Raw genomic sequence first — 27,227 nt, forward strand, 5'->3', positions numbered from 1 at the left:
CTGAAACCGGAGAACTTTGAACTGAAAAGTAGGTCACGGCAACTTCGTCTTGTTTGCGTGTCAGAAGTATCTCAGGAGAAAGTATTAAAGCTGGAAATGTCGTCTGAAGTGTTTGACTGCATCGTCATCGGCGCAGGGATCCAAGGGTCCTGCACTGCTTACCAGCTGGCCAAAAACAAGCAGAAAACCCTGCTGCTCGAGCAGGTCGGTTACCGCCAGATTTTTTTTACTGTATTGAAAGCAAGGCACTGAAGGGGTATGAAGTATACTTCCCCTGTTGTGTACATTACAAGTTTTATAAAATGTCTTATAAATATGTAAATGAGGCATTTAATGCCCTGTTCATGTGTAAAGTCTTGTGAATGTCGTGTCATGTTCAAAATTCTTGTTTCGTTTCATACATTCATTCATTCATTCATTCATTCATTTAGACATATTATAATCAAAGGTTTTTACAGATGATACTCCATTTTTATCACTCCATAGTCTAATTCTTTCTGAACAGCAAGAAATAAAATAGCTACTATACAACTATGAACAGCAAAAATATGTATTGATATAAAATGTTATAATGTATATAATTAGACATATGAACATATCATATTATCTAATTAAGACAGAATACTCATCTTGAACATTCAGCAAAAAATCTAAGTTAGTTTATTTGTGACTTACAGTTATATGCAGATAAACATGCAGTAAAATGTTCATTATATACCAATAAAGAGCAGGCCAAATACAGTATAATGAGACAACAATCCGTTCTTCCGTAAAAATTTTTGTTTACCAAAACAAAATCAATGCATGTAAAGTGGTATCTCTAAATTCCCCTTTGTCCACAGTTTGTCCTGCCTCACTCCAGAGGGAGTTCTCATGGCCAGACCAGGATAATCCGTAAAGCCTACGAGGAAGATTTCTACACACAAATGATGCAGGAAAGCTACGAGCTGTGGGCTGAGCTGGAGAAAGAAGCAGGTGTCGAGCTGTACAGGTGAGCGTCCAAAGAAAGAATGATGAAATTTTCTTTCGGCAGTGCAACAGCAGACGCTGTACATCAAACCTGGCAGACTGTCACAGCCCTCGCCATAACTTTAAAAGAGCATTTTCATTCTAGTCCCCGAGCATCATCCAGGGACCGCGGGGCGCACTTGTTTTTACAGTGTCTGAGAGGTGTAATGGATCACAAGTGGATCAAGCCCACTCAGCCTTGATGCAAAATCAGTCGCCTTGCTCTTTGTCTCGCCGTCATCCATCTCGGCTCTCTGACGGATGAGTCCTGATGAGAGGACATCTGTGCCCTTGAGAATCTCTCACACGCTGCTAGCCGACCGGAGAAAAATCTCTTTAAAAAAATGCTGGATTTGTGCTTTTCTTTTCTTCTAATACAAAAATGAGCACTATAGAGATACCAAATACTCAGATGATCCAAACAAATATTCTGATTCAAAAATTCAATTTTGTTATTAATAAATATAGCTGATTTTATTACTGGTTTGGCATGTGAAGGTCTTTTTTTGGATGTGGTAGTTATGCAAAGTTTGATGTACTGGTCACAAAAGCCATAGACATAAACTATTAACACATTAAAAGTGTGTTTTTTTGTCAAATGCTATGAAGTGGCTTGCAAATATCAGTTAAGTGTTTGTTATTTTCTTTTTGATTGCATAAAAAAATCAGCCAATCCTAATCATAACCATAATTTTTTGGTGAAAACTTGACGACAAAAGTATTTAAAAATAAATATTATAATATATGCAGTGCTCTGCAGAAATGATAAATGATTACACCCCTCACAGAGCTCTCTTTCAAATGAATATTTCATGCAATAATATATTCATATATATTTTGGTACAGATCACAATATATATATATATATATATATATATATATATATATATATATATATATATATATATATATATATATATATATATATATATATATATATATATATATATATAGATCTGTACCAAAAGCAAAACTGAAACTAATACCAAAAAAGTGAGATCACAGTCCAAAAATGTGTGCAGGAAAAAACAGGAAAAAACAAGAAAAAAAACTCATTGAATGTATTATCTTTCTATTCCTAAATACGATAGGTCCCCTAACTTTTATTTTAATGGATATAACTATTTTTTACTTGTTGTGAAATGCTGCAATAGATATTTAAAAATTTACAATATTTACATTTTTCAGATTTATCATGGTTGTTTTTGCACTAGAGTCCTGTAACCTGAATGTAATATAATGTTACATAACATACTGTATCAAGACCTTTGACAGTGTTTTTGTATTATTCTTCAGTTTAAGGAGTTTGACAAAGTACCGTATGAATATTAGGAGTAAAAAATAAAGTGAATTTTACTTTTACATGTTGCCCCATTAAATCAAGTAACCATGATCTGATTATTATTCAATATTTGTGACCAGACTAACAATCATGGCGGTCAATGCTTACCAATGCAATCATTTGATGGAAAAAATACAGTAAAAGCAGCAATATTACTATAAGTAATATTTAGTAAGTTCTTCAGAAATTATTACAATGAGCTTAAGAAATATTAATGATAAATATTATATATTTGAATTATTATTATCAGTTTTGAAAACTGTTGCTTAATATTTTGTCATTCTTTACTTTGTTTGTTTTGATAAATAAAAAGTTGTGGTATGAGCCATTTTAGTGCACCAGTGCTGAAGAAAATGACTAATTTCTTTAAAGTAAAACCATACAAAACTTTTAAATGTGTTTTCTGAATATTATGAGATATAATTAAACATATTTTACAATGCACTGATTAGACAACAGTACAAGGATGCTTTATGATGCACACCATAAACCTAGTATTTTTCCTTTTTCATTTAATAAACTGACATAGTTTATGCTGTCAGTGCAAATTCTTCAAAACTAAATGCCATTTATGCTGATATTGTCCAAAACCCAACTTTGCCAAGGGAGCTTCCAAACATAATAATATTATACATTTTATACTGAGAGATTGCATTAATTAAGGTGAAGATCAAACCTGATGCTGTTATACAGTAGAGGCAGTTCTGGCTCTTTTTATTGATTTAATATTCTTTTTACATCAGATGGGATGCCAGAAGCTGGAATCACCAACTGTTATTTTATCCAGAGAGCTGCCAAAAAGGTCACAATCCACAATAAAGATGTGACAGTCAGATGAATGATACATTTAGCTTTAGTTACAGTGTTCAGTGAAGGACAAAATAGACGTTCATAACTGGATTAGATAGGACCCATGAGTTTAAAAAAAGCCTATTTTGATCGTGTAAAAAGATTTGTACAGTATTAAAGGACAAATCATGTAATATTAAAATGAACAGCATTTACTCACTCAAGTTGATCCAAACCTTGATTTTCTTTTTTCTGCTGAACACAAAAAAAGATTATTAGTGTTAATTTTGACAGCAAAATATGATTTAATTTTAGTCTTAGTTTTTTGACTAAAATTTAATTTTAGATTTAGTCATATTTTACTCTTCTGAATCATTTGAGTCGACTACTCTAGATTTAGTTGACTAAAATATATATGTGTAATTTAATATTGCATCCATTTATTTATACAATAACTAACTTCTAGATTATTATATACAAGAATATTCTAGAATATTATATAAAACATTATATACAAAATATTCTAACATCACCCTTTACACGCCCCAATGCACCCCCACCCTCCACCTCCGTCGTTCTAAACTTCGCACAATCATAACCCGCCACAACTCCCCCTCCCCCCACTTAATTTTTTATTTAGTTTTTGTTGGTAGAAACTTGTTCGTCACTAAAATTATGACGAAATTTTGTTCATCGAAATGAACACTGTATGAATGTCATTGATTTGGTTTCCAAATTTATTAAAAAAAATATTTTGTGTTCAACAGAAGAAGGAAACTCATACAGGTTTGGAACAAGTAGAGGGTAAATGTTGACAGTTTTTATTTTTAGGTGAACAGTCACTTTAGATATATTTTTTATATATATTTTAGATTTTTTAAGCTCTTTAGATGTTCATAAGGTGTTTTTTTTCTGTATAATATAAAAACATTTTAATAAATACATTTAGGTGTTGTTTTGCATTATCATTTTGTGGGTAGGTTTCAATTGTAATACATATTTCTAAGGCCATTTTCTTGAGAAGAAAACAAGGCATAAATTACCAAAATAAAATTAATCTCCACTTTAAAAGCACTTATCAGACTTTACAGTTTGTATTCAGGTCTGTTTCTGTATCTCACATTCATCCTCTTGCCTTAAAATCACAAATTTACACTAATTTACCTCAGCAAGGATCGTGATGTGATCGGTTCTGCTGGTATCAGAGACAAGAGCGTCGACAAATCTGACATGAAGTCCTTCTTTCGGCGTCCCGAATCAAGCACACAGTAGGGATTCAGTCATAAAAATCTGATGAATGACTATGAGCTGTGAACCGGTGCTCCCCATGCATCATGATAGCTGGCAGATGAAGTAGGCCTTGAAAAACAGTAGCCACAGAAAACAGCATGACCATCTATCATATATGTGTGATTTAAAGCTTGTGTTCCCAACCTCTCGTCCACAGCACCATAACTCCTCTCATGAAGACGGCACTTTGCACAATTTACACATGCCTCAAAGCAAAAGCGCTTTAACATGGTGATCTGAGTCTTCTTGTGATTTTCCTCCACAGGCGCACTGGTCTTTTGGTTATGGGGCCAGAGAAATCAGAGGGCTTCTCAAAGCTGAAGGACACGATGCAGAGACACAAGATTCCTACAGTGTTTCTGGAGAAGCAGGAGTTTAATGAGCATATTCCCAATGTCAATCTCTCTGAAGGGAATGGGGCGCTGATTGACACCTTTGCAGGGGTGCTATATGCCGACAGAGCCCTCCGAGCTGTGCAGGTCAGCTGATTATATACATTGACGTGTAAAACATTTAGGATTAATTCGATTTTTCTTTTTTTATTGAAAGAAGTTGAAGCGATAGTTTATCCAAAACCGACAATTCTGTCATCATTAGGCATGGGCTGGTTTAAGTATCTGACAGTATGATAACCTTGGATAAAAATATCACGGTTTCAGGGTATTGTGATTACTGCTCGTTTTTTAAATGTCTGGGTAAAAATCAAAACCTTTTTTCCCCCTTTGAACACAATATATTTTATTTTCAGAAACATTTAAAATATTTTGGAGCAGTAAACAGATCAGGCTAAATCATTAAAATTAATCATTGACTTCTTCATCAGTTTCAAAAACACAGATTTCTTTAGCATTTAGAATGGTATCTTTGGATATTTTTTCTGCTGGAGATACTGTTGTCCTAAAAAAACGTAAATAAAAAATCTTACACATACCTTAGGAACGGTATAGCTGAATTTTTGGCGGTTTTAAAACCTTGACTTTTTCAAACCACGGTATACCTTGAAAACAGTTATTGTCCCATGCCTAGTCTTCATTAACTTAAAAGTTTGTTTGTCACAATCCTTTTTGAGTTTCTTTCCTCTGCTGAACAAAAGTAAATCTTTTGAAGGAATATGAAAAACCATAGACTTCCATAGTACTTGTTTACTATGGAAGTCAAGCCAGTGGTTACTGGTTTGTAGCCTCCTTCAGAATATCTTCTTTTTGGTTCAGCAGAAAAAAAACACTTGAGAGTAAGTAAATAGTGAGTACATTTTAATTTTTGGTAGATTTTTTGGTTAATTTTAACTTTTAATGTTGATGATGTCTTGAACTTTATTTTCATTGAATAGTATAAAAAAAGTTTCACAAAATGATTTTAAAAAATCCAGAAATATTAAGCAGAACAAATTTTAACAAATAATTTATCATATGATTGGCTGCTGCCTATTCAGATTCGTCAATAAAGAATTAAATGTAATATATTGAAATCCATTATTGTGAACTGCAAAAATATTTCCAAAATATTTCTATAATATTCCTTGTATTTTGATCAATGGCAGCATGGTGGCGCAGTGGGTAGCACTCTTGCCTCACAGCAAGAAGGTCGCTGGTTCGAGCCTCTGCTGGGTCAGTTGGCATTTCAGTGTGGAGTTTGCATGTTCTCCCTGTGTTTGTGTGGGTTTCCTCCGGGTGCTCCGGTTTCCCCCACAAGTACAATCACATAGGTGAATTGAGTAGGCTAAATAGTCAGTTGTGTATGTGTGTGAATGGAAGTGTATGGGTGTTTCCCAGGGATGAGTTGCATCCGCTGTGTTAAAAATATGTGCTGGACAAGTTGCATATGTAATATTAATAAAGGGACTAAGCCGAAAAGAAAATGAATGAATGAATGTATTTTGATCAAATAAATGCAGCCTTTAGTGCACATACAAAATGGAAAAAATCTTTCTATATTATTTCTATCTTTCAAAAATCTGACTATCGAACAGTAGTGTAAATTTAAAGAATTTCTCAGTTTAGTGAACAAATTTATTAGAAGATTTATAATTACAATTCTGAGATTCTGTCAAAATGAAGCACATCAACCTTATATTTACAAATGTAATCAATACTGTAAACAATACTGTAAACAATACAATAATATAAAAAATGTAACAAAGTGTAAAATAGAAAACATTTCTTTAAAATTTGAATAATATTTCTCATTGATCTAATTGATTGCTGATTTTTAAGCGGCAGTGTGTTTCATTTTATTTAAATATTTATTATATAAAAAAAATCTCTGGAAGTCTATCGCACAACAATCTTATATTTAGCCTGGCAGCTCAGAGCTATCAGATGCTCTTCTAATTATGTATGCGAAATGAATGTATTTGCAACAGTTCCAAAACCCAGCTTTGGACCGACTTCATCTTTATTACTTTACATTCTCACAAAACTACTAACATGTATTCTCATGGCAGGACTTTTGGATATCATTTCAAAAGCAGACATTTGAATTGAGACTTCTTTATGCCAAATATGTGGATTATTTGACTTTTTTTTTTTTTTGCTTTAGGATTAGTTAACGAAAAAAGAAAATTCTGTCAATAATTACTCACCATCATGTTGTTTTAAACCTCAGAGTTCTTTGTTCATCTTCAGAACAAAAAACAGTTTAGATGAAATCCGAGAGCTCTCTCACCCTTCATAGACAGCGATTTTGACTTTTGCCTATACCTTATATACCTTGTCAGGTTGTGTGTGTGTGTGTGTGTGTGCGTGCGTGCGTGCGTGCGTGTTTACTACAGGCAGTGTGTCACATTGTCATTAGAGTCAGCAGCAAACACACAAGTGTCTTATTGCCTGTAGTAAATGTGGACCATGATCTGACGCGGGAGATATACTGAAGGTGGCACGTCATGTTGAATCATTTTTGTTGGAAAAAGTAATCCATACCTATTCCCTACCCCTAAACTCAACCATAACTGTATATTCCCAAAAGGAATAATAGTTGGATAACAATCATATAGAAGTGCATAAACCTAAACGTAAGATTAAACTTAAAACTGTAAACGTATCCCTTAATTTTGATTGGCTGATTGGAATGTTGTTCCTGGATCAACATAGATGTTAATCCAGGAACTTGTCCTACTTGGTGAAAGTGAGGTTGGCGACTGAAGGTGAACCAAGTTGGGTTTTTTTGTCAACAAAAGTTTTCTTTAGCTTAGCTTTATATAATTTCAGTTGAATCACAGTAGATCAAGTCACATGGAATGTTTTGAAAATATTTTTGGTTCTTTTTCTCGACTTTAAGAGCCCTATCAATCACTCGGCTCAATAAGGCACAAGACGTGTTTGGCACGATTTGTTGCTATTTTTAGATTAGCGCAGCTCTAATTTTCATGTTGTGTGCCCCGTTGTGTAAATAGCAAATCCACTAGCACCACTTTGTGGACTAATGGGTGTTCCAGTCTAAAAAGCAGGTGTGTTAAGACGCATTGTGTTAAGGCACATTGCTATTTTGAGGAACTGACATACACCAAAAAAAAGTCCAACGCAGAGTGCGTTAATTATGTGCCTATGGTGCTAAATGCTAACACATTGCTTAATACACACAGAATGTACAGCAATACACAAATATCTTAACATATGAAAAAAATAGGATTTAAATGTTACAAAAATATATTATTTACTACATAAATATAAAAACCACTGCCTGCATGCCTTCTTCATGTCGAGGGGCTTTTTTCAGTTTATTCATGACAATTTGCATTTGTATAATGTTCTTATTATTAGCAGTATTATTTATTATATGTATATTTATATTCGTTTTAATAAAAAACAAGTTTAGATCTGTCGGGTTTTAGAGAGGTATGCTTCACCATATGGGGCATAAAAAATAGGAGGTGTTTGGATATAACTGACCACAGTTCGTTATTATTGGTTATTTATTTGTTTGCTGGAAATTAGAACTGAATTTAGTAACAGTTTTGAAACAAATATTTGCGCTTAAACAAATTTAACAATGTAGGCTAATGGATGTCTACAGTTGAGTACGTACAACCCATTTCCTTATCCATGAAAGTAAAGGAGTAAAGTAAAGAGTAAAAATAATGTAAGAGAAAGAGAAAGTAAAGAGGCTGAATGGAGGAGGCTTGTTCTTTATCCTGCACTGCAAATGGTCTGTTTAGCTGTTTTCTCGCCAATGAAGCAGTCAATTTTTACAAAAACCGCCATGTAAATAGCAAATGCGCCATGGCGCAATGCAACTGACTCTTAAAAGGAATGTGAGGTGAGACTCCGATTGGTTTAATGCACGTTATGCTCAAAACACACCAATAACTCATTAAGAGAAAAAGCACAACCCTGTAAGACCATGCGCCTGGACGCAAAGTGTATTTTTTCCATCCTTAAAATAGCAAAAGGGGATTTGAACATGCTCTTAATGCATTTGTGGCATGCGCTTTAGACTTTGCACCTAGATCATTAAAATAGTGCCCTAAATGACTATGTAGGATATGAGCTCTTGGATTTAATCAAAAATATTTTATTTTTTGTTTGAAAATGAACAAATGTGTCAGAAGATTAAATAATATGAGGGTGAGTAATTAATAACATATGTTTTTTATTTTTGCGTGAACTGTTTAAATCTGTTCAGTTAAAGCAGTTCAGGAATGAAATAAATGGCTTGCTATGTCAGGCATGTAAACCTCAGTGTCACAACGGCATTGAGCAAAGTTCTTTATGTACACAACAGTATTTCAGTGTCGCCTTCACCGTGCTTTTTAAAGCTCTCCGAGATAAGATAAAGCTGCAAACTAGCTTGTTAAAGGCTCCTTACACCCTATCCAGGGAATATGGCGGTGCACTTTTATGCACACTGCCTCTCCGGATTCAATAAGCTCAGCCTACAGCAGCTACAGAGTGCAGTGATAAGCTCCCTGTTGGCTCTGACTAAGGAAACTCTTTCATTATGTGTTGCCCGAATCTGACCAGCTTTTTCCAGTTTTAACTGATCCCTACTGACATGTCAAACTCAGGCGCTGTTAAATTTTAACCAGGGTGCTCTTATTAGGATGAGATGTTTTGAATGTGTGTGTGTGTGTGTTGTTCAGAGGCTTTTTCAGTGCAGTGGTGGAGTGCTGAAGGACGGGCAGACAGTGACTGGTGTTTCTCCTGGTGCAGTGGTGACTGTGAGCACTGGCTCTGCAGTGTACAGAGGGAAGAGTGTGGTGATCACAGCAGGACCCTGGGCAAACACACTGCTCACACACGCTGGACTGCAGCTGCCGCTCAAGGTCACTCACATACACACACATACTGTACACACAAACACACACACATATCAGGCTGACGGTCACTCAGTCCATCATTCATTCATACATTTATTCATTCAGCTACTCTCATACTCATGCTCATTCATCCATCTTTTTTACTCATTTCTTTTTCCTACTCACTTTTCATCCATCCTTTTCTTGCTTTTTTGTTCTTTCTACACAATTCATCTCTTCATTTCTTTCTACTCACTTTTCTTCCAACCATCCATAGATCCAATTTTTTCTTTCTTTTTTCTACTCAATTTCATCCATCCATTTCTTTCTTTCTTTTTCTTTATTTATTTCTACTCTTCATCTGTCCATACATTTTGATCTTTCTTTCTTTCTTTCTTTCCACTTTTCTTCCACCCACCTAATCCTTTCTTCTTTCTACAAATTTTTCATCTATCCATCAATCCAATTATTTCATTCTTAATTCCTTTCAACAAATTTTTCATCAATCCATTGATTTCTTTCTTTCTTTATTTCCACCTAATTGTTTTATCCATCCATACATCCATCCATCCATTTATCCATCTTTATACAAATTTCTATATCATTCCATATCTATTTTTTCTTTTATTTGGTTCATTGCTTCATTTTTTTTCCTTTTCCTCGTTTTCTTTTTCATGTTCACTATACTTCTTTCTTTTTCTTTCTACTAACTTTTCATCCATCCATTTCTTTCTTTCACTGCAAAAAATTTAGGGTTCCACACAATTCATTCATGTTGTCCTAACACAAATCGATTAAGTAGTCATTTTTAATAAGTAGTTTGAACAAGCAAAATATATATTTTTGAGTGTTCTTTCTTGTTTTTTTTTCTTTCTGTCTTTCTATTCTTCATCTATCCATTTCTTTCTTTTTCTTTATTTCTTTCAACTCACTTTTCATCTACCAGTCCATAAATTTCTTTCTTTCTTCTCACTTTTCATCCATCTCTTCCTTTCTTCTTTCTTTTATTTTTACTCATTTTTCATCAATCCATCAATGCTGTTATTTATTTATTCTCACTTTTCCTCCATCCATCTTTTCCTTTCTTTCTTTTTTATATACTTTCTACTAATTTTTTTATCATTTCATTTTATTAGTTTCTTTCTTTCTTTTTCTTTTTACTTTCTACTCATTTTTCATCAATTCATTTTATTAATTTCTTTCTTTTTACTTTCTACCTAATTTTTTTCTCATTTATCAATTGTTATCCAAGTTTCTTTGTCATTTCCTTATCTATTTTCTCTTTTATTTGGTTCATTGCTTCTTTTTTCCCCCTTTTTTGACTTTTTCTGCTTTTATTTTTAGTGTTCGCCTAAATCACAATATTTGAAATATTTATCTATATTAGCCATCCATCTTTTTTACTCATCATTCATTCTTTTATTTACTCAAATACATGCAACAGTTCATCTACTGCAAATTCTTTCTTTCTTTCTTTCTTTCTTTCTTTCTTTCTTTCTTCCTTCCTTCCATCCAACCATCCAAAATTCCACCTTCTTTTTTCCAAGGTCATCACTGAACAATATATCAATGTGAAATGTCTGGGTTTGAAAAACAGCTCCTGAAATATTAAAACACTGGGAATACATAAGGCATATTGACTATCAGCCTTGGCCTGTGAAACACACACACACACACGCACATGCACTAACACAAACACAAACACACACACACACACACACACACACACTATACAGATTGATCTGGATTACACCCCTGGGCAGAATGAATTCTGAGTTATTTGTGAATGTACAGAAAGCAGGCCATCCTCCCCTCCCTATCCTATAAACAGAGTCTCCAGTCCACACACAGATCTCTTATGTGTCACACGCCACCAGAGAAGTGATGGAAAAAGTATTCTGTGTTAGTTAAACTCTGAATTGGACCTAGAATTGGAATTGCATTTTTCAGGATAGCACGGACTTGAAAGTCTGCGCTTGGGTGAACACGACAATATATGAGCAATGAATTTGTGCACTGGTGATTTTTTTATGGTCCCTGAATGCGAAGACAGGCTGGACTATTCTGAGCAACTGGTTCTCTACTTCTTATTACATTTGCCCTGATGTGAGTTCAATAGCAATGTTTATATTAGTTTTTGATTAGCATCTTACTGTATCTCCTACACTGTTTTTGATCAGCAATTTGGATCATTTGCTGTTGGAGATGTGGTGCGAGTCTGACTCCATTTCTTTCTGTGCAGGTTGTAAAGATTAACGTTTGCTACTGGAAGGAGAAGATCCCAGGAACCTACAGTGTCGGCCAAAGCTTCCCATGCTTTATACAGATGGAGCCAAAAGAGGGCGAATATGACATTTATGGCCTCCCATCCAATGAATATCCAGGATTAATGAAAGTGAGTGACTGGAGGATTGCTATTTAGAAAGAGCAGATTCTGGTTGGAGCCACGGTGTAGTGGTTAGCAAACTTAGTGCTCGGGATCTGGCCTGGCTCACGTCATTCCAGATACTATCAGTGTTGTGTTGAAAACTGCCAAATTAAGTTTCTGCAGATCTTGAAATGGTCTTAGCAGTAGTCTAAAGATGTAGCTGTAGATGTAGATCTTAGATGTAGTCTAAAATATGCCACCCTTGCACAAATTAAGGTGTTAAAAAAATCTTGGAACAGTGCATGAAACAAAAAAAGTTTATGGCAATATTTCATTTTCTATTACAAATATTTCAATATCCTTGCATCAAGACACAGTAACTCGAAATGCAAACATGAAGTGAGGTGCTGTTTTCTGAAAAAACAGCACAAAGCTGATTTTACATTCAAAAGAGCCAATGTCTGTCAATGGAATATGAAAATTACATTTTGATTGAATTAATTTTTCTGAGCATATTGTCAAATATTTTTTCTTGTTCTTGCTATTTTGATCACTTAATTTTTCATGTTATTACTTAATTTAAAAATATTTATACATTTAGCCTTAAAAACAAGGCATATAATACTGATGAAATACAGTAGTCCACATTTGATGTGGATCAATTCCCAGTGCTTCCCACACATAGACTTTACTTGGGCAGACCACCTTGATTTATTAACAGCCGCTCAGATATATTTAGCGACACTTTTTTTTTACTATTGCTAACATCCTTTTACACTTTTTTTGTATCCACCCAATATACAATATAACCAAACATCCGCGATTGATTACAGTAAGTAGTGGAAAATAATCTCTCGTTTATCCGTTTCGCTATGTGCGCGAGACCTGTAAACAATCCCACAGACAGTCTCACATGCTCTGCAGACCCACAGAAACGCACCTTTTTGGGACTTAAAAAAATTCAAGTGTTTCCAAATCTCCTAAAATTACTTAAGCCTACTTTCGCTTAATGGCTTTGCAGCCGACTGCACACGCACAGAGTGAGCGAGTGCAACATTAAATAATTCATTTTTAATTTAAACGACTGAAAAAACTTGACTATGTACTCGAAGAGGATGAAATAACTGGCTGCAAAATATACATACACCATTAGTAATGGTTAATCAACACATTTGCCTTATTTAAAGAATCAACCGGTTTTAATCTTGCAATTAAAATCATTTTTAGAGATATTGTCTGTTTTTACTCCTTTTTCTGTCATTTTTTTCTCATTTGCTGATTATTTTATTTATTTGATGATGTTAATATATTACATAGGCTATTTTATATACATATCTATAATGCTTTGGCATTTGAACTTGAAAGAGAGACAGAAGCAGATTTGACCTGTCAGTTGGTAAACATGGATTCGAATAGTATAAGTAAGAGAAATAGTGGCCTTTTTTGTATTCCCTTTGCTCATTAAAAAAAGAAACAGTGTATAACAGTGTCATAATAAATACGATTATTGTTAAAAAAATTTAATATGTTTTGTTTGTTGCAAATAGTTAACTATTTATGTGATGTGTGTAAATGATGTGTTTCTATCCGGCTACCACTGCAAGTATATTTCAAACCTGTGGGAAGCACTGAATGCATACTGAAACAAAGTTCTCCTAAAACGATAGAACAACACCCATTCTGATCTTTGAACAACTATAAAAAATCTTTTTGATCCACTTCAAATATTGACTACTGTACATACTTGAAAACTCTTAAGTTATTAGTTGTTGTTGCTGTTGTTTTTTAATACTCACTGAGTACTAATGAAGGAATGGAAATTTGCTATTAAATTACATATTATAACATTTTCTTTACCTAAAATGGTCCTTTAAAAACTTCATTTTAAATCCTAACCTGCAGTAACCCAGTTATAGGAGCAACTTACATTTCAACCAAATTAAGTGAAATTAAAACTGCCAGCTAACAATATGTTCTGTGTGTTTTACTTGCTTGATGTTGAGGATAAGTAGCTTTGGAATATAATTCACAACACAAGATAGACCCATCCTTAGCATATTTAGCTTAAAAAAGCTCAAAAACTAACTTTAAACCCCAACTTTAGTTTGCTTTTCTACTCTTACTTAATTTTCCTGTTAAAAAAGCACTTCTCCATGACAACACGGGCTAAACCACCATATCAATATGTACCACACACCACAGCATTAATGCAATTGCCTGCCCACATCTCATAAAAAAGCCACAGAGCTTCAACGTGGCAGTTTTCATCCTTCTGTTAATTACTCCACAACTCCCTCATGCAGCAATACAGCACTCGCATCCCCACTCGCAGAGCTTTCAAAGCTGGAGTGCATCAGATGCGAGCGCAAACTATATCTTTCCAAATGAAAACACGGTCCTTGATGCTTTCACAGAAGCAAAGAAACAGCACTCTCCTCTGGTCTGTGTTCTCCCAGTACTAATGGCTGGGTTTCAGCACGCGGCAGAGCCCAGCAGGAGCCTTCAGTCTCATCACACTTAGCAAGGCTGAATGGGAGAGCACAGATGGCTGTGTCATGTTAGATGCATTATGTCTGCTCCAGTCGCCGGAGCCTGGCTTCTGCATATATATATATATATATATCTGCTGCTCCTCCAAGCATGCCAAGTGGTGGATCACAGATCTGAAATGTATCATGGGTCAGATTGTTTTTATGGATCATAGTGTGCGTGCATGTGTCTGAGCAGGTGTGTTACCACATGGGCAGTGAGACCGACCCGGATGAGCGGGATAAACAGACGGATAGAGGGGACATCGATATTCTAGCACGCTACGTCACCCGCTGTCTCCCTGGGCTGGTGCCAGTGCCTGCTGTGGTGGAGAGCTGTATGTATACGGTGAGTGGCTTTACGGCCCATCCTCAGGTGCCACTTTGAGTCCCAGAGCAAACTTGAGAAGAAGAGGAGGAGGATATTTAAATGCATGAGTCATATTTTATTCTGACATGTCATTTGATTGAATGCTTGCTGGAATTGAGTTGAAATTGATTTCGGTTCTGCTTGAGTTTTTGAATTGATTTTATTGTTGCAGATGCTTGGAATTGCATTGTGCCTTAAACAGACACAATCTGATACAGTGGACAGCGATTATAGCTATTTCTTTCATGTAAATCAGAATTTTGTGCTAACCAGACGTGACCATGATGTGGAATGCTTAATTCATTCAATTCAAGACAATTCAAGTTTTTGTTTTTGTATAGCGCTTTCACAAAAGCAGCTTTACAAAAAGGTGCACATTATTGCAATCAAAATCAGGTTATTAGTTACCATAACTTTATTAGTTACTAATAACTAATTACTAATAACTTTTAACAGTTAAAGTAATTATATAAATATAGTTAACTTATTAAACTTAGTTAATGTATGTCTCCTAAGTGAAATTTTGTCTCTCTTTAAAGGGATAGTTTACAGTAAAATGAAATTTAGTTTTGAATTTTCTTACCCTCGGATCATTGAGGATGTAGCTGTCATTTTAACATTCATTCATTCATATTCCTTTGGCTTAGTCCCTTTATTAGTCTGGGGTCGCCACAGTGGAATAAAACGCCAACTTATCCAGCATATGTTTTACACAGCGGATGCCCTTCCAGCTGCAACCCAGTACTGGGAAACACCCATAAACACTCAGACACACTCATACACTACGGCCAATATAGTTTTCAATTCACTAATTCATTGTGGAGGAAACCGGAGCACCCAAAGCAAACCCACATTAACATGGGGAGAGCATGCAAACTCCACACAAAAATGCCAACTGACCCAGCCGGGACTCTGAGAAGCAACTTTCTTACTGTGAGGCGACAGAGCTACTTTTTAACATTAAAAAATTACTTTTGCTCAAACTGTGGACATTTGCCAGTGAAAAAATGCAAGTCTATAAGTGCAAGTCGATACTCCACTGCATGGTACAATGCAGTTTGGTTTGGTAGGGCTGACTTTTGGGGGCTTTTCCACTTTGTTCCATACCTTATACCTAGAAGTTACCTAAACGTCACGTGTACAAACTCTTGATCACTGATTGGTCTGAATTACAATTATATCGCAACTTTAAACTTTATCGCAACTATAGTGATAGTCCCACCCACTTTAAAGAGCCATGAAACCCCCCTCTTTCAGTCTACCTCAGAATTTTTTTTCAAAAAATGCTTCATGATGGGCATGGAGCGCTGCGAGCAGAGGGAGGAGTGGGTGTGGTCGACAGAGCCGGGGAAAAAGAGGGGAGCGAATATCTTTCAGTTGGCTCACAAAATGAGACACAAACCATGAGGAGACCCATGATTTTGTAGTTTACAATGATAAAATGCAAAAAAAAAAAAAAAACAGGAAGTAGTTTAATGTCCTGCTACATATGTTATTCGTAAATTCATATACACATAACCACAATTTGGTATATCATTATAAAGATAATCATGTTTATTCATTCATTTTCTTTTTGGCTTAGTCCCTTTATTCATCAGGGGTCGCAACAGCGGAATGAACCACCAACTTATCCAGCATTTGTTTTATGCAGAGGATGCCCTTCCAACTGCAACCTATCACTGGAAAACACCCATCATGTTTATACAAACACTATAAATAAGGAAGACTTCTCTCCTCCTACATCCCCGAGTCTGAATGCAGACACAGTGGAAAGCAGTGCAGTACGTCTCTTTCCATATATATTTCAACCATTAGTCCTGCCGGTAATCCGAAGGACTTTAAACATACTGTAGGTGAACACAGCAGCACGGAGAGGTGATGTGTCTGAATGGTAAGGGACTCAAAGGATAAAAGACAAAGTCTGTCTTTCTCCAATTCTCGTGCAGCCCTCCCGACAAAAATGCTTACTGCAAACCAACAGCTTTGCTGCATCAACCCTGACACCATCGCAGGGAAAAACATGCAACATTGTGGATCATTGAAACAAACACATACGACTATCCAAGAAAGGCTAAATACTGTGTGCGGCCGCAGTCTCACAGCTTGGCAGATCTTCCTTGCCTTCGGAAAGCACATGCAGGGATGAATAATTAAGAAGCAGGGTCTTCTCATTAGATAAGAAAACTCAGCTATGAATAATAATGAGAAACCGTCATCAGTGGACAGGGGGATCGGCACTACGTCACCAATTTTGATCCCACCCTAAAAATGATTTTAAACCCAGAAGATGAAATGAGCTGACAAAAGCTCAAAATTATCCAGTTTTCCCCACAATTAAAGCTGACACGTGCTAACGTGGTCTTAATTAATGCTCAACACACACAAATCTGTTAAAATCTCAAAAAAGTACTCGAGGGCTTCTTGAACCTTTAAGCAGTACTGCAGTGAAAATGCAAACCAAGCCGTGCTGAAGTGAAGGAAAAAAAACATAAACAGGCAAAAAGAAAATTAATACCTATTTCACCTGATGATTCATTGAAATCTTAGGTTGTGCAGGAAATTGAACATTACAATATTATTACCTTTCATCCACAGCTTTGACAAATATTCCTGAGAAAGTATGAGTCAAGCTTTCTGTGCCACAGCCATATCGCCCTGCAGCCCAAGACCGGTTACTCACGGAAGCTAAGCAGGGCTGAGCCTGGTCAGTACCTGGACGAGAGACCACATGGGAAAGCTAGGTTGCTGTTGGAAGTGGTTAGTGAGGCCAGCAGAGGGCGCTCAACCTGCAGCCTGTGTGAGTCCTAAAGCCCCAGTAAAGTGAAGGGGACACTATACTGTCAGTGAGCGCCGTCTTTCAGATGAGACGTTAAACAAAGGTCCTCACTCTCTGTGGTCATTAAAAATCCAATGGCACTTCTCATGATTGGCCCTTACCCATCATGGCCTCCTAATCATCCGCATCCACCGAATTGGCTCTATCACTGTCTCTCCATTCCATCTGAGTGTGTGGGGAGCGCACTGGTGCCGTTGTTCTGTGGGTGTTGGTGTGGACAGACCACCCTCATGGTTGTGAAGCGCTTTGGGTGTATGGCCACACATGATAAATGTGTTTTATAAATACACATTACATTACAGGTTGTACTGTACATGCAGACACGCATGAAAACCTTATTCAGTCTGACATACAGTAAATATCTGGAAAGTACACAGAAATTCACTAGTCAAAAACCCTGATGATCTGCGTTTTTTCATATAGTGTGAACAGACAAATGGCCTTTTCCTGTTAACATCATGCATCACGCTTGGATGGGACATGATGTTAGCCTTTCATTTAACACACCAGTACATCATAAAAAGTCAGAGCAGGTTTTCAGTTGCTGTGTTAACTTCTGCATCGCCAAAGTTTCTCTCCAGATGGTCAAGATGAAAAAATAATACAAATGCAAGATGCAATCACATCAATCATGAAAAAGCGCAGTGATGATGATGATGATGCGTCACGATCGGAATCCTTTATAAATTGGCCTTGACTGACCCGTCAGGAGACCCACAGAATGCCAATAAGTACATAGAGATGAAGTTCTGCGTTAAAGCAAAAAGAATAAAGAATAACTAAGTTGAACCGTATGAAATGGTTACAGATAGTCCAACTGACTTGAAACTTGGTGTGTAATGTTTTTGTCCAAAGTGTCACTAATGTCTTTGAGGACACTGGCGTATCTTTAAAACAACATATTTGCAATTATCCAATGAAGCACCTAATAGACAAAGTTAACAGAGGCCAATCAGAAAAAAACTTGCATGTTCGACTCTTGGTCCTTTTGAGAAATTAGAAAAAGTTTTGTGCCTCAATAAGCAAGTCAGCTAATAGGTGACGCTGTAACTGTCACAACAAGGCTGTATTTGTGTGGCAAATTACATGAAATGGCTGAAAACTTTATTTTCCATCAACAATTTAAGTGGCTGTGGCATTACTAAATAATAACTAACACCTTTTTTCAGATTTACATAAAGGTGTTTAAGCGCCTCAAGACAAATAAGTCCTGCTTCAGCTTACCGTGACATGATTTTCAATGTTTGGTAACATTTTAGAATAATAGTTCATTGCTTAATGTTAGTTAATGTATTTACTAACATTAACCTAGTATGAATAATCTTATAAAGCATTTATTAATCATAGATCAACGTTAACTAATGTCTTGGTTAAATCCAAAGTTGTGCTTGATAACATTTATTATTGCATTGTGAGTTTACATGAACTATCTGTCACGATCACCAGTGATCTAACCCTCATAGATCGCTGGAGAACCTTCACTTTCACTCAGACTACAATTCTGCCACTATATGAACAACAACACCCTTCCGGCACCACACACACACACGCACACACACACGCGCACACGCACACACACACAGCTGGGAGCTACTAAAGACTGATTACATGGGCCATATAAACAGCACACATACTCGCAGACATTGCTGAGTCTTGTTGGTACATACCCTGTAACATTATAAAGCGTTTTCCGTGTTTTGACCCTCACCTTCTTTTAGCGTTTATCCTGCCTGCCGCCTGTACCAACCACTTGCCTGTTTTTTGACTACGATACTGGATAACCTGTATGCTACTGTTTGCTTCGGTGTTTGACCATTGCCTGACTGACTATTCTTTGTAAATAAAACTGCACGTGAATCCCCAAATCCGTTGTCCAGTACCTGCCAGTTCCACTAAAGTTATTTAGTAATATTAATTGTTTGTTCATGTTGGTAAATAAATTAACTAATGACCATTATTTTAAATCGTTACCCAATGTTTTCTATTTTAATAATTATTAATAATTAATTAATATAGACTTCAGTGTTACGCAATCCTTCAGAAATGATTCTAATATGCTGATTTGATGCCTAAGAAATGTCCAGTTATTATCAAGTACACTTAGTTTTTTCCTGAAGGCATTTATTCCTGTTCTATTTAAAGTTGAATTATTTAAATTATTTAAAAATTGCTTTTTAAATTCTACAAAAATAGAAAAGCACAACTGTTTTGAAAATTGTCAGTACTGTATATTCCAGTGTTTCTCAACATGTTGCTGGAGGACCACCAGCACTGCACATTTTCCGTGTCTTTATAACCAAACGCACCTAATTCAGATCATCAGCTCATTAGCAGGGACTGAAAGACCAGTAAACAAATGCCACGGTCACACTATTGTTTGAGCATGCAAATTTCTGTCATATGATGCAGCGAAAAAGGGCGGGATTAAACAAGATGATTTGACATTTTATAATTCAAGCAATTGCTTTATATTTAAAATTTCTGCCGAGAGAGATCATGTTTTGATTTCCGATTGGTCTTACGCAGTCACATGATGCGATTTCACAGGTCAGAGTTCACCAAGCTTTGCAATGTAGCGAACTGCAAAACTTGTCACATGAGTTTGCGTTTCTGGTCTGACGCATTCGCATGAATGGAAGTCTATAGGGTAAAAAGTCCAGTGTGACCTTGGCTAAAGGAGACATCCAGAACATGCAATGTTGGTTGTCCTCCAGGAACGTTGTTGAGAAACACTGGTACTGTATATACTGACAAGATTTTAACACAAATGTTTGTCTTTCCTGTTCATCAGCATTTTTAATCATGTTGTGGCTTATCTTTTAAGCAGCTTTTTAATTTTAAATTCACTTCAAACAGGACTTATTCTTCTAAAAAGGTCAAATATTTGCAGAAATAATTACAGTCTTGAGTCTTGATGTTTAACATTCCCCTGCTTTGTTGTTTGCAGGTCACGCCAGACCAGCACTTCGTCCTTGATTCCCACCCATCCTACGGCAACATCATCATTGGCGCTGGATTCTCAGGTCAGCACGGTCACTAATGAACTCAATCTCTGTAAAACACAACCACACGCACTGACGTCCACTCGAAAAGGTGTCTTTACTTTTTTAATGAGGGAATAGAACAGGCCGCTGGTGATGGACAGGAAGCGAAGCCCCCAATGCGAGCGCCTTTTATCGTCTAATTAAAGGCGTTTGCTAGTTCCCCAAGCTCCCGCATATTCCCGAACCCGGCTCTCAGGGGGCCAAAGGGCTCACCTGGCATTTGTTCCATCTGTTCCCATCACCCCCTCCTTAGACTAATTATGGGGCTAATTAAATTCCGCTGGTAATCACTTCAGAGAAGAGCTGGTTAGCAGCACGGGGTGCGAAGACTGGCCTTTGGGTTAGGAAAAGATACACAGAAGAGCCGAGCGCTATTGTGGCGGCACGGTGCAGCTATTCATCTTGTAACACATTGTCCCGGTTAAAGGAACTGCTCTGGAGGTGTCACAGGACGCATTGTGTGGCTGCCTGACTGTACCGCCACCATCCCATTGCTCTGGCACGACGCACGCTAATGATTTATGACATATATTCTCCTGCCTTAATAATACATTACAACTCTGATAGGAGCAGAGGAATGCTCACTATTAACCTCTCTCTGCCTCTTCTCATTTTATTGTCTGCCATAATGACAGCGTTTCGCCTCCCCGCTGCTCTCCTGCCCTCGGCGCAGCTGTTGTATTTGCGGCTTGGGAAAAACTGAAGGGTGAGAATTGAATTGGTTTCAGGGGCAAACACACAAACCGTGGCGCTCGGGTGGGAACTTGCCCCTCTTTCCGCTTGGAATTTTTCTCAAACCAGGCACTGAGCTCTAGGCCCTCCGGTTGCCATGGATACCCAGACACATCAGTGGGGTTTAAGGAAGAACAGAGGACCCTCCGTGCACACGTCTGCTGGTCAGAGACGAATTCACTTACAGACCAGCCTTGCAGACTTCAAACGGCCGCACAATATGCAGAGAGCTGAGAGCAGAGAAGAATGGAGTGCATTTTAAACAAATTGCATTGCTCTGTTTTATCTCACTCTTAAAGGGACAGTTCACGAACAAATGAAATTGTACTCATTTTCAGTCCATCCAAAATATTGGCAGTGGCAAATTAGGCCCTGGAGTGAAATTACAGACACTGAATAAAATATCACTCCAGTAGAACTAACCAGTTCTTATTTTCAAAATGACTTGTGTCAAAATACAAAAGTACTTGATTGTTTATTTACTTAAGTAATAATAGCAGTAATACTTGCTGATGAATGCTTATTGTGAGAAAATTTGAACACCAATAAAATCCAACACAGGCTTATTTTAAAAAGCGTAGCCCTATATACATTTCTGGAGATCCCGAATTATGTAGCCTGAAGTACGTCTGCATTTCATCTTTAAAACAAACGCTATGTGGCAGCTGACCACTTAATTCCATATGGACGGCTTTCCCGCTGTTATCAGTTTGCCCAGTAGCTCGCCATGTACGTCAGCGGACGCAGAGAGGAGTTGACCATGACAACAAGGTTCAGGTCCAGTAAAAAACGGTTCCAGAAAGCCAAAACAGAAGCCAAAAAAATAAATAAGTAAATAAATAAGTAAATAACAGGGTGAGAACGTGGTAAAATCTGAAAACGTGGTAAAAAATCAGGTAAGGGTTTGTTTTTTTTTGATTGCTTTTTAAAATTGTTGGTTGGGTTTAGGGAAGTTGGTGGTCAGGTCAATCTGTGCTTTTGAAAACACTATTGGTTGGGTTAAGGGAAGGAGGAGGGTGGGTCAGGCGATCAGTCAGTCAGGCAACAGCGGCCTCTGGTGAATTTATGTGAGAACAGCAGGCGCTAATGGCACTTGCGAAAGAAATTTGAGATCTCAAAAAGTGTATACAGCAGCCTCTAGTGGATTCGTGAAAACAAAAACTGCAAAAAAAATAAATAAATAAATAAATAAAAAAATAAAAAAATACGGACCTCCTGGGACATATTTGCCACTCTCCACAAATGTATATAGTTTTCAGAATGAGCCTGGGTTGTTAAGATCAGTTTGTAAATTCAATGAATTGTTTACTGAAGATTCACTCTGAACAGGTCTTTTGAATCAGTGAATCATTTATTGGAGACAAACTTTAACAGATCATCTGAATCAGTAGATCATTTACTAGAGATTAACTCTGAACAGATTATTTGAATAAATGAATAACTTATTCACAGATGTCAATCCAATTCATAAATGAATTGTTTAGTGCAATTGTGAACAGATTTAACAGGTTAAAACTCATCTAAGCACTCATCTAATGAAACAAAACTGATGCATAGACAAAGCATCTCATGATTCAGGAAATAGGGTGGAGTATAAAGTAAAATATTTAGTTTTGGAATGCAGTGAAATAAAATGAAAGTTTTCTAAAATAAAAATACCCTGATAAAGCACAAATACTTAAAATTTGAACTTACTGTAGCTAAGTAAAACAAAAAAAACTTAGTTACTGACACCAGTAGATGTTGGCGACTGTTTCCAATAGAACATTAAAGTAGTTTAAGCTGAATCTGTGGTCCTTTGTGATCCGTAAAATGCAAGGCAATATTTAGCATCACACATGCAGGCAAAACAAAATAAACACCTGTTACTTCTAAAAAACTGAACATACCATAATAGTATTCTGAACAACTATTTTCATTCATTCATTTTCTTTTCGGCTTAGTACCTTTATTAATCTGGGGTCGCCACAGCGGAATGAACCGCCAACTTATCTAGCATTTGTTTTATGCAGCATATGCCCTTCCAGCTGCAACCCATCACTGGGAAACACATACAATCTTATTCACACACATACACTACGGACAATTTAGCCTACCCAATTCACCTGTACCGCATGTCTTTGGACTGTGGGGGGAAACCCACGCGAATGCAGGGAGAACATGCAAACTCCACACAGAAACGCCAACTGACCCAGCCAAGGCTCGAACCAGCCAAGGCTCGAACCAGTGACCTTCTTGCTGTGAGGCAACAGCACTACCTACTGCGCCACTGCGTCGCCAAAGACTATTTTATAATCCAAAAAAATCTTGTGAAGAAAACAGTGGAATTAAAGCATTATTCACTTTCAGTGGCATGTTAATCTTTAAAACTAGTATAAGTCAGTGTGTTGAATTTGAGAATTGGGTCAGTTTGATTCATGACTAGTTTGTGAACCCAATCAACTGATTCATTAAAGAGAAAATCACTTAAGAGAACAATTTGCTCGCTCTCTCGCAGAGGCCTTAAGAAAAGGTCTTAAATCAAGTCAGAAAGTGTTCCATTCATTAAGCCATGGAATTAAATGTGGCATTGCAAAGGTGGTTGGCACTGTCGCCTCACAGCAAGAAGGTCGCTGGATCAAGCCCTGGCTGGGACGGTTATGCATTTCTGTGTAGAGTTTGCATGTTCTCCTCATGTTTGCGTAGGTTTCCTCCGAGTGCTATATGTGAATTGGCTAAATTGTCCATAGTGTAAAACATGTAAGTGTAAAAAGTGTTAAACATATGCTGGATAAGTTGGCTGTTCATTCTGCTGTGTGACCCATGATTAATAAAGGGACTATGCCGAAAAGAAAATTAACAGATGAATAAACATCCTTGAATCAAGACATGCTGACTTGGAATGCATATTAAAGAAACAAAGTTTTGTTTTATGATAGAACAAATAAAAATATGTTTATACAGTACTTAAAACAACAACAAAGACATTTCAAGGGGGCATAATAATTGGTTTCGCGTTTGAATCAAGTAGACTTCTCTCAGCACATTGGCAGATTCAAGTAATTTGATATATTTCACTTCATTTTGCTTCCCAGGAAAATGACAAACTGCACTACAGATTTAAGAATCCTCAGACATTCAGCCTAAAAAACAAAGCAAAAAATATTGAGCAATTTTATTTTATTTTTTTACAGAATGCCATGTAAGATAAAATTATTAGAATTTTCTAATGTTTGGTAGCAGTTATTTAAACATTCAGCTGTTCATTTCTAAAAAATAAATAGAAATCAATACGAAGTTATGTTTTAATACTTTCAAAATGTTACATTTACATTGAAAGAACATATTGGCTTCTGGTCCAATTATTCATATATTTATCTTTATTGTTATTCTTACAATAATACTTACAAATAATAAGTACAATCTAATAATTAAAGTCTTTAAACAAATTATGTTTATATGAAGTCTCAAGGTATAATAAATTTACATTGAAAGAACATATTGGCTTCTGGTCCAATTATTCATATATTTATCTTTATTATTATTCTTACAATAATACTTACAAATAATAATTACAATCTTTATACAATTATGTTTATATTAAGTCTCAAGGTATAATAAATTCGACCCTGTTAATAGTTAATGAATAATGTAATAAATACCAGCAGTATACCGTATTACATTATTTTAATGTATTTGGTCACATAACCCTGGCATATATTAAATATATGACACTCTTTTCAATAAGAAATCCTAATTTAAAATTTGACCATACTCATTTATAAAAGATAAATGTTCTGTGACAGCAGGTGTGATGGTGCCAGCATGATTTGGCTTTTTTCTTTCATTCAAAGGCTTTCTGAGTCAGAGAGTGGACGACAGATAAAGGCTATTTATAGAGGGCTGTTGTACATTCCCATGAGCTACTCTTCTTTATCCCAGTGGACTGAATGAATGTAAACTGTGATGATTCACCTACCAGTAAATGTGATTTTTTTTTTCTCTCACACTCTCTCTCCCTCTCTCACACTCTGCAGGCCATGGCTTCAAGTTTAGCCCCATCATTGGAAAGGTGCTCTCTCAGCTGGCCATGGGGCAGGTTCCCTCACACGACCTCTCACCTTTCCGAATTCAACGTTTCCAGTCGCAATCCAAATCTTCACTTTGAGTTCAAGATCCTACAAATGACAGATCTACATTTAATTGAACTAGATGACTGAATGGTAACGGTGCTAAACGTATGCCTCTAACACACTGAGAGGGTGATATATTCTTTCTAATAATTTATGAATGTATTTCAGTTTAACATGGGAACAAACACATTCTTTCTGGCTGCCTTTTGTTTGCAGGATAAAAAGCTGATTTTTAGCAAAAACTAAAAATTTCAATAGCAACATGTGAAAGAATCATTTTATATAGACACAGAGATCACATACTGTATGTGCTAAATGTTTGTCTAGGCAACAGCCTGCTTTTTAAATTGCTTCCAATTAAGCTCTAGATCAGACTCATTTTATTTTGTTTGTCAGTGAATAATGTTATTTTTTTATTTTTGAACCAATATTCGTTTACACAAATGTCATACTCATTTTTTCCATGTTTATTACAGTTTGTTTTTTAGACCACCAGGACCAATTTCTTAGACTAATACTTTGGTTACCTTTTTTAAAACTGAAATATGACATTCTGTACTACAAAATACGATCAAGTCAGATGTAGCTGAACACCTAAAGAAGGGATAAGTTGTACTTTATTGTTAATTGCTGCCAAATTATTACTGTCACATGCACTTTTAATTGTTTGTGACCTACTTGTTTTGTCCACAAGATCTCAACACTTAAAGGGACCACTATTTCACAAGCATTTCTTAATCCCAAAAAAAAAACACATAATACTGAATTTTGCAAAAACACTAGACAAGTGCATCTTTGAAAGTGATTAAAAGGTAGGAGAAACTGTCATTTAAACAAAGACTTTTTTTGCTGCTCAAGCCTTTTGGAGAGAAAAAGCACAGATTTACAGTAGGACAAGGACAAATCTCTCTAGTGTTCCTGTGTTTGCATGCTTTATCCAGATATATTTTGAAAGTGGTTAACGAAAGACATTTATGACTTAAGAAACTTTGCAAGTACATGGTAACTTACACTAACCCTAACCCCAACCCCAACCTAACGATCTATACTCATAATCTAATGAGAATTAGTTGGCATGTAGATGCAATTCAACAAACGGACCATCAAATTAAAGTGAGTCCTACTCAGATTATTATGTGCGTTTTGAAAAATGTATGCACGTCTTGTGGTTTCCATTAATTCTTTTTAGTCAATATTCCAAAATCTGTATAAAAATAGGTGGATGGAAACATAACTAGACTGAAATTACTTTTGCTGTTCAAACTACTAATTTAAATTTAAAGTTAAAGTTAATTTAATTAATTTGTGCTATTTCAAAAATGTCTGGTTCCACAAAATTTCTTCTAGAGTACTGTTTAGATGTTTTATTCAAAGATTTTTTTCTGGTTTTGTTCAATAAACAAATTTGTGGGTGAAATTTCTTATTGCTAATTTAAAACTTGTGTCATCAAATGGCACAAGTTAAAATGGATTTTAACAATTGTTTTTGTTATTTTTTTTAATGAGACGTGTTCAACCCTAAGCATATGTTAGATTCAAGTGACTAAATCTGATTAAACGTGATATTAATTACAA

The 27,227-nt window shown here is 36.1% G+C and overlaps 1 protein-coding gene across 2 annotated transcripts; it reads left to right on the forward strand.

Moving 5' to 3' along the window:
• pipox (pipecolic acid oxidase) lies at positions 1–27,227 on the forward strand. 2 transcript variants are annotated; one of them, XM_056473886.1, is made up of 8 exons: positions 1–204; positions 843–991; positions 4,695–4,908; positions 9,507–9,689; positions 11,905–12,057; positions 14,758–14,907; positions 20,712–20,787; positions 25,557–27,227. In XM_056473886.1, exons 1-8 carry the CDS (start codon positions 97–99, stop codon positions 25,685–25,687), a joined length of 1,164 nt encoding a protein of 387 aa, XP_056329861.1. In that variant the 5' UTR covers positions 1–96; the 3' UTR covers positions 25,688–27,227. The 2 variants fall into 2 exon arrangements, with proteins under 2 accessions (XP_056329861.1, XP_056329862.1); XM_056473887.1 differs by lacking the exon at positions 14,758–14,907.

This window comes from Danio aesculapii, chromosome 15 (assembly GCF_903798145.1).
Source record: "Danio aesculapii chromosome 15, fDanAes4.1, whole genome shotgun sequence".
NCBI lineage: Eukaryota > Metazoa > Chordata > Actinopteri > Cypriniformes > Danionidae > Danio > Danio aesculapii.